Genomic DNA, 8,993 nt, shown 5'->3' with positions numbered 1-8,993 from the left:
ATTCACTGAATTTTCCCCGGATGGTGGTGGGGATCCAGACATTGTCCTATGTTTTCTCACCACTACTTGCATCTTTTTTCTTACTCTAGAAAATCCATGGGGGGGGGGGAGACCGAGTCTGGATAGCTGCACAGTATCTTCTGATTGGTAGTGCTAGGAGCCCTCTGCCTAGAATCACCTTAAATTAACTAGGTATTGCATGAAGAAGTATTCTCTTTTTAGTCTGGATCTTTAACCAGTCAATTTGATTGGGTGACTCCTGGTGTTATGGGAAAGGGCACCAAAAAGTTCTCTTTAACCACTAGTTCTTCACAATAACTTTATATATCTCTGTCATGCCCTGCACATTAGTTTCTTTTGCTATTAAGTTAAAGACCCAAAATACTTTAGCTTTCTTTTGTGCAGAAGTTGCTCCAATCCCCTGATAATTTTGCTTGCTCTTTTCTGCATCTTTCCTAGCTCTACGATGCCCTTTTTCAGATGGCGTGATCAGAACTGCACACAGTATTCCAGATGAGCCATACCATGGCTTTATATAATGGCATTATTCCTAATAATGCTTGGCATAGAATTTTCCCTCACTGCCACACTGCATGGAATCGATATTTTCATTACATTACCCACTGTAATCCCAATATATTTTCCTGGTTGCTCATTGCCACACCCTACCTGTGTATATATGAAGCTATTTTTGTTCCACCATGGGTTCCCCAGAAAATAATGCCACCGAAGGCTGATCCTAGTGTGTGTGTGTCTGGCTGTTTGGAAGGATTTCTTAAGCCCAACTGACAAGGAGCCTTCCCCTTAAGTTTAACTCTGAAAATATTAAACAGTAAGGAGTTTTAGATTTACTTTCCCAAAGTCCAGAGGATATCAAATTTGAACTGTCTGGTACAAAAGCATACTATCACCTTATATTTATTTCCATTACTTCTCATTTTCATTTTGTTGAACATTCACCTAATTTGAAGAGATCCAAAAATCTGTTTGATTTTTCTTCATCTTGAATAATTTGATGTCATCTGCAAACCTCTCCACTTTGCTGCTAACTCTGGATCACTTATGAAGATAGCACAGGTCTCAATATATGTAGATCCTTGGGGATTTCCATGCTGCAGCTCTCCATTGGATCCACTGTGTCCTGTTTTTAAGTAGTTACCTATCCATAAGAGGACCAGTCTCTTATGAATTGGTAACTGCTTAAAAAACAGGACCTGTCCTCTTATCCCATGATTGCTAAGTTTACTCATGAGCCTTTGGTGAGGGACTTTGTCAAAAGTTTCTTTAGAATTTCTTCTGACAAAAATTTGGTCAATATATTAAGTCCAAGTGGATCTGAACCCATTAAAGGTTAAGTATGTATTTGATTTTAGCATTGAAATTAGGGGAACTTAGTACTCAATTTTGGTGAGGTCATTCCCGCTGGGTTTAGTGAGACGTCCAGTCAACTAATTTTTCTTAAGATATTCATTATTTGTATGTGCTTAAACAGGTAAGGGTTTGTGATCATTTAATAATCCAGTTAAACCCTTGGGACTTTGTATAAATAGCAATACAAAGTTGGATAGTCTATATCACTGCTATGTTTAAACACTACTCATGTGTACTGTATTTATGTTGTTGAAGCTGCAATCCTATACACACCTACCTGGGAGTAAGTTCCATTGAATTTAATGAAACTTCTGAGTAGACATGGATAGGATTGTACTGTACGGTTTCAGCTTTGATATGTGTGATCAGTTCTGTTGAGGTTAGTAGCACTATTCCACTGACATTTGGTTAGATAAATTTGCACACTTGTTGCGACCTTTTCATTACAGAGCCAAGTTCAAGTTTTTTATGGGAAATTTTGTTGGCCACTGTTAAGCTATGCATACAAGCATAATTGAATTAGCACCATTAATGAATTTGCTTTTTTAGAGTTTGTGAGACATCTTTAAAAAGTTCTTGGATTGAGAGAGCCTTTGATAAGGAGACACCATGACGGCTGCAGAAAATGTATGCTATACGTTAATAATAGTTCCCATGGACTCAGAACCTCCGTCTGAATTAAGTTTAAAGAATGACTTGGGTGAGTAATACTCTCTGGACTTCTTTTTTATAGTTGTGCGTGTATATATTTCAAATATTTAAGACACATATTGTGCCATAGTAGCATTCAGAGTGATGTACAGAAAGAATATAAACCAGCCATAAACACAAATCCTTTAAACATTAAAAAGCTGTAAAGCACTCCTCAAATACTAAAGCCAAAAAAATCTAACTAAAGTATATAGTGGTGGCTAATACGGTTAACAAATCACACATCAATGAGACAAAAACGTCTTTTTAAAAATAAATAAATCACAAGTTGCTTGAATGGCAAGAGAGAGCCAGGAAAATGCCCCAGGGAAGCACTTTCCTCAAAGCACGTGACCTACTCCACATCCTCACCAAGCTTACCTGGGCAAAAAATCAGAGGCAGAAGAGTCATTTTACAGCACAGTGATGAATGAAAAATTAAAACTCAATTCCCTCTGTTATCTGTTACAGCCTTATTGGAAAAAAATGGTATGCAGGTAAGTTATAAGCACTGCTGAGTAGCAAGTAAGTGTTGCTACTTTGCACATATTTATAGAACTCCTGTGCATTACAGCTACTATATAAAGAAGCTGCCTCAGACATGTTTAAAGCATCCTATATGGTGGTTTTATGTAAGCATTTGTCCTAAAAGAGAATTGTCTTCACTGACAAAACAAGGTGGATTGATTTAAATCATCTCACCGCTAAGCCATATTAACGTACAGCTAAATAGAGTATTATACACTGTTTCTTCCTTACAAGCAGGTTTTGCATCTCTTCGTCTCACTGTATATATTTTGCATGCTTTCTTTTTTAGCTATAGAGGGAATATCTTTACAGTATTCCCATCTAGAGTCTTTCATATGGCCAGCACCCATGATAGTTTGAGGTTAACAGCACAATCCTATGCATGTCTTGTCATAAATAAGTTCCATTGAGTTCAGAGTGGCTTACTCTCAGGTAAGCATGTATACGATTGCACCCTTAATATCAGAATATAGGAATGTGCACACTGGACAATTTTGTCTTCTCTCTTTTCGGTGTTGCTACTTTCTGCTTCTGTCTGTCTTGGCACAGCTTTGCCCTCACAAAAAGCAAGGTAGCAAACAAAAATGAAGTGCCCATGATAGGTCAAAGCAAAGTTTGATAGTTACTAGGCTGAAAAAAATCCAATGTCATATTTGTAAAAGCATTTTTTTGGATTTTTTTTAAGCATTGATTTTTATCCACCCTGCTATATTTATTTATTTATTTATTTATTATTAAATTTATTAATCGCCCATCTGGCTGGTCACCCAGCCACTCTGGGCGATGTACAACATACAATAAAAACAGTTTAAAACAATAAAATTCTACAATAAAAACATTTTCTAAAATACCCTAACCCACCCCAAATGCCTGCCTGACCAACAACGTTTTTAATGCACGACGGAAGCTCATTAAAGAGGGGGCATGACGGAGTTCCCTAGGGAGGGAGTTCCACAGAGTGGGGGCCACCACAGAAAAGGCCCTCTCCCTCGTCCCCACCAGTCTAGCTGTCCTGGCTGATGGGACAGAGAGAAGGCCATCCAAGGCTGATCTTGTTAAGCGGCCTGTCTGGTGCTGCTGGAGGCGCTCCTTAAGATAGGCTGGGCCGCAACCATATAGGGTTTTAAAGGTCAAAACCAACACCTTGAATTTGGCCCAGAAAACAACTGGTAACCAGTGCAACTCCTTCAGCAATGGAGTGATGTGATATCGCCGGCGGCTGCCTTTAATCAGGCGAGCCGCCGCGTTCTGTACCAGCTGCAGCTTCCGAACCGTCTTCAAGGGTAACCCCACGTAGAGCGCATTACAGTAGTCTAAACGAGAGGAGACCAGGGCATGTACTACCGATGGGAGCAGATGGTCGGGAAGGAATGGGCGCAGCCGCCGTATCAGATGGAGTTGATACAGCGCTGTCCGGCTCACAGCTGACACCTGAGCCTCCATGGACAGCTGGGAGTCCAAAATGACCCCCAGGCTGCGGACCTGGTCTTTCAAGGGTAGCCGTACCCCATTCAACACCAGTTCAACATCCCCCAGCCGCCTCTTGTCTCCCACCAAAAGTACCTCGGTCTTGTCAGGGTTCAGCTTCAGCCTATTCCTCCCCATCCAGCCACTCACCGTCTCCAGACATTTGGACAGGGATTCTACGGCCAACCTTGGTGAAGATTTAAACGAGAGGTAGAGCTGCATGTCATCCGCATATTGATGACACTGCACCCCAAACCTCCTGATGATAGCCCCCAGCGGCTTCACATAGGTGTTAAATAGCATCGGGGGAGAGGATGGAACCTTGTGGCACCCCACAAGTAAGTGGCCACGGGTCCGAAACCTCCTCTCCCAGTGCTACCCTCTGGTACCTGCCGGAGAGGAAGGACCGGAACCACCGCAATACGGTGTCTCCAATGCCCAACCCCTCCAGGCGGTCCAGGAGGATACCGTGGTCAAAGGTATTGAAAGCTGCTGAGAGGTCGAGGAGAACAAGGAAGGAGCATTCACCCCTATCCAGAGCCCTCCTCATATCATCCACCAAGGCGACCAAGGCCGTTTCTGTTCCATGCCCAGGCCTGAAGCCCGACTGAAATGGGTCTAGATAATCAGTTTCTTCCAAGTGTGCCTTCAACTGCACCGCCACCACCCGCTCAATCACCTTGCCCAGAAATGGCAGATTTGAGACTGGGCGAAAGTTGTTCAAAACTTGAGGATCCAAGGAGGGCTTCTTTAAGAGCAGTCTTATCACTGCCTCCTTGAGGGCTGATGGCATCACTCCCTCCTCAAGGGAGGCATTCACCACTGCCTTGATCCCCTCACCCAGTCTCTCTCTGCAGCTCATAATGAGCCAAGATGGGCAAGGATCAAGTAAGCAGGTGATCGGCCGTACCGATGAAAGCACCTTGTCCACTTCAACAGGAGGAAGAAGCTGGAACCGATCCCACAAAACCGGTTTGCCACAGGCCGCCTCTTGCTCACTAACTGTATCCACAGCGTGCAGAGTAACACTCCTTATCCAATCAATTTTATCTGCAAAGTGCCTTGCCAAGGCCTCACAGGAGGCCTTAGAATGCTCCAGTGATTCTGGAGCCACAGGACCGACCAGGCTCCGGACCACTTGGAACAGCCTCCTGGGACAGCACTCTGCAGACGCGATGGAGGCAGCATAATATTCCTTTTTTGCTGCCTTCACCGCCACGTGATAGGCTGAAGATACAGCTCTAGCCCGTGTCTGATCGTCTTTGAAGCGAGACTTCCGCCATCGGCACTCTAGCCGTCTCACCTCCTGTTTCAGAGCTCGTAACCGCGGATTGAACCATGGTGCAGTCCGAGCCCTGTTCAGGGGGAGAGGGCGTTTCGGAGCCACTTGATCTAATGCCCCAGTGATTGCGGCATTCCAGCCACCCACCAGGGTCTCGACCGAGTGGCCGTTGGCATGCCCCAGAGAATCCCCAAGCGCATTCAGGAATCCATTTGGATCCATAAGACGCCTGGGGCGGACCATTTTAATGGGTCCTCCACCCCTGCGGAGGGGTTGTGGAACCGAGAAGTCCAACGTCACCAGATAGTGATCTGACCATGACAAGGGGGTGGTGGATATACCCCCGACTTCCAGATCACTCCCCACTTCTCCAGAAACAAACACAAGGTCTAGTGCATGACCGGCTACATGGGTGGGCCCGGTTAGAATATGGTGCAGCTCCCAGGAGGCCATGGTCTCCATGAAGTCCTGAGGTGCTCCTGTGAGGATGGCCTCTGAATGTACGTTGAAGTCCCCCAACACCAGTAAGTTAGGGGACTGTACACGCAAATCGGAGACCACCTCAAGCACCTCGGCCAGGGAGTCAGTTGTGCAGTGGGGTGGACGGTACACGAGCAGAATATTGTCTTTCTGTCTCAACTCCTCTGCCTTGCTTGGCCCCACTGTACCACCACATAAGCACAGAATAACAATCCTATCAAGCCCACATATTTGCACATGTGAAGAGTTCTTGCCTTTCAGTTTCTCTTCAGCCCGAGAAACTGAAAGGCAAGAACTTTCAAAAAGCAAGAGCTGGACAGAGCCTAATGGAAAACTGAAATGAATGGCCATGTTTGATTGGTAGGTAACTTCATTTTTATGAGACTGAAAGTATAGGTTTAGCATGTTTATGGTGAGATTTAATTGTAACTGTTGTTTTTTTTTTAATTTGGAGAGAAATTTAGTACTTTATTTGTTATTTTTGTTTAGTCCAAAAATCAGCTTAAATCAAACAATCCAATGTAAATTTTAAAAATCTGGTTTTTTAAATAGATTTTTATCCATCCTGTGACAAACATCTTGGTGACATGAGCATGTGCAAACCTAACAGTAACTACTTATCAGCAGTACATCTGCATGTTTGTTCTTTTGGTTGGAGTACATAGTAAGCTATATAAGATGCAGAAGTCTTTCAGGCAGCCTGCTGTGTAGTGATAATCTTGTAACAAAATGTAGTAGTGTGTAAAGAACAAGCAAGCCAAAACAATAGTATGCAGTACAACAGAATTTAAGGATTGCTGCGCTAGCATATATTGTGCTTAATTTTAACTTTAGCAACTTCTTTGTCTTAACAGAAAAAGGAGATGTGAAGTCGAAGACTGAGGCCTTGAAGAAAGTAATCATAATGATCTTAAATGGTGAAAAGCTGCCAGGACTTCTGATGACTATTATTCGGTTTGTGCTGCCACTTCAAGACCATACCATCAAAAAACTGCTTTTAGTGTTTTGGGAGATTGTTCCGAAGACTACTCCAGATGGTAGACTGTTGCAAGAAATGATCCTTGTTTGTGATGCGTACAGAAAGGTTAATTATGTTTATCATATTTATGTTGCACAACCTTAATATGTGAAGAACCGCGATATCACTGGAATATTCTCATTAAAAAAAACAAGTTTATAATTCTCATTTCCTCTTTCCTGAATGGGCCATTATTAGGGGTGTTTGCTAGGCAGAAGACCATTTGCCAAATGACTTCTAATATTTTGAGTCAACTCAATCGTGCACCAGTGTGGTGTGTAATCTGCTTTTCAGAATACATTCAGGAAATCCTCTTGCTAAATGCGGCAAGTTGTCAGCTTATGCAGCTTCTTGTGCAGTAACATTATTCCTCCTACATATAATTGCTTTGACAGAACTTCAAAGATGAGCTTGTCTCTAGAACAGATTCTTACTTTTTTGTCATGATTGGAATTCTTAAGAAGCAAATGGTTTTGACTAGAATTAAATATACAGTGTACCATTTTAAGATGTAACAATGATCAAGCAGTTGGTAAGGCTTATTCTTATTGCAAGGGATGGATACGGCAAATAAGATTACAGAACAAACCAATATGATTTATGGCATGTTTTAGATCCCCAACTGTATTAACTCAATCCAACTGCTAACTTCAGATAATCCAACTGCCAACATAAAGGCTCAATTTGGATTTATGTATCTTGGTTTATTAAACTGAGATATGTACAAGCCTTGTGCCCACTCTCCATCTTTACCACTCCTTCAGTCTTGGTGTGTGGCAACTGAAGTCTTCCTGGGTTAATTAACCAAAGTTTTCTGTTAACAATACTTACCCAATTTGGGTGTTATCAGGACTGGGACAAACCAGGTTCTTAAACCATGGTTTGAAGTGGTTTGTTCTGATCCTGGTAACCAGAATTACCCAGTTCAGGAATTAACAGGAAACTGGTTAATTAACCCAGGAATTCTTCAGTTGTGGTATGCCAAGAAGGGAAGAATGAAGGGGCGGTGAAGGAATGAAGTATACAGGCACAAGGCTTTAATAAGCTGAGAGACATACATCCAAACTAAGCAAACATGGTAGATGCTGAGGTAGGTCCATATTCTGCCTCATAATTTAGTAAAGATACCAGCAAAACCTGGTTTGGTAATAGAAGTCAGAAAATGGTTCTTCCTGCCATAGCACGTGCTCAGATCTCTGTAAGGATGCACACCTCCCAGTTTCAGAAGTCTGGTTGTAAAATATCTATGCTATACAGTGTGCAGTTGAATTGTGCTTATTCTTTGACTTTATTTAATTAATAACGTCAATATGTTAATATGTTTTAATTATCCACTAGTGCCCCATCTTTGGATACTAGTTACAGTATTGCAACTTTTTAGAAAAATGTTTTCTAGAAATGTTTAGAAAAATGTCTTACATCCCCTACATCTGCGTAGTATGCAGAAGAATGCTTGCCCTATAGCTAATATTGGCAATATATTTGTGCTGAGTTGCGCATGGCCTTTTGGTGAAGTACCTTGGAGAACACAATTCTAGAGTTCTTTTTTTTTAAAAAAAATCTAATTTGGTTTAAGTACCAGTCCCAGGTACATGGTCTGAAGGCACATGTGGCAGCCACCTTGCTGAAGCTAAGTAAGGTCTGGGACTGGTCAGTGCTTGGAGGGGAGACCACCTGGGAACCGCATGTAGCCGCCTTGAGTTCCATGATGGAAGAAAGGTGGGATGTAAATGTAATCGATAAATAAAGTATCTTTGAAAGTCCAATAAATCTGTGTCAGAGCACTTGAGCAGCATCACACAAGTGGTATATTTTGAAAGCTACGCTGATCCTGTTTGAATGTTGGAGTTACAGCCTAATCCTAATATTTATCTGTAAGTATGCTTAGGATTTCAGCCCAGGTTCTTACAGAATAGGATGAGTCATCCATCCTTCACTAGCTGTCTAGGCAGCTTTGAGCAAATCGCTTTTCTTAGCCACAAATCAGTTTTCTCTTTTAAAAAAGGAAACCAAAGAGTTAATTACCTCACTGTGCAGTGGTCAGAACAAAAGATAGTAGCTTGGGTCCAAAGATCCCCACCTGTACCAGAGGAAGGCGGTTTCACTTGTTCAAGGGCTTTTTTTCCTTCTCAGTCCTTCCCCTTGCCCCGTTTGCTG

The 8,993-nt window shown here is 42.4% G+C and overlaps 1 protein-coding gene across 2 annotated transcripts in view; it reads left to right on the top strand.

Annotated features, from left to right (window-relative positions):
- The window catches only part of COPB1 (coat protein complex I subunit beta 1), a 32,455-nt gene that overhangs the window by 867 nt on the left and 22,595 nt on the right, over positions 1-8,993 (top strand). For both annotated transcript variants that reach the window (XM_084854995.1, XM_084854996.1), the window contains exons 2-3: positions 1,921-2,071; positions 6,673-6,902. In XM_084854995.1, the coding sequence (XP_084711121.1) occupies positions 1,981-2,071; positions 6,673-6,902 (321 nt within the window). In that variant the 5' untranslated portion in view covers positions 1,921-1,980. The remainder of the gene's footprint in view (positions 1-1,920; positions 2,072-6,672; positions 6,903-8,993) is intronic.

The sequence above is a fragment of the Heloderma suspectum genome, chromosome 1 (genome assembly GCF_057233095.1).
Source record: "Heloderma suspectum isolate Gila_16-S chromosome 1, 16-S_ref, whole genome shotgun sequence".
Taxonomy (NCBI): Eukaryota; Metazoa; Chordata; class Lepidosauria; order Squamata; family Helodermatidae; genus Heloderma; species Heloderma suspectum.
The sequence above is the reverse complement of the archived record's forward strand: the minus strand, read 5'-3'. Positions and strand labels throughout refer to the sequence as shown.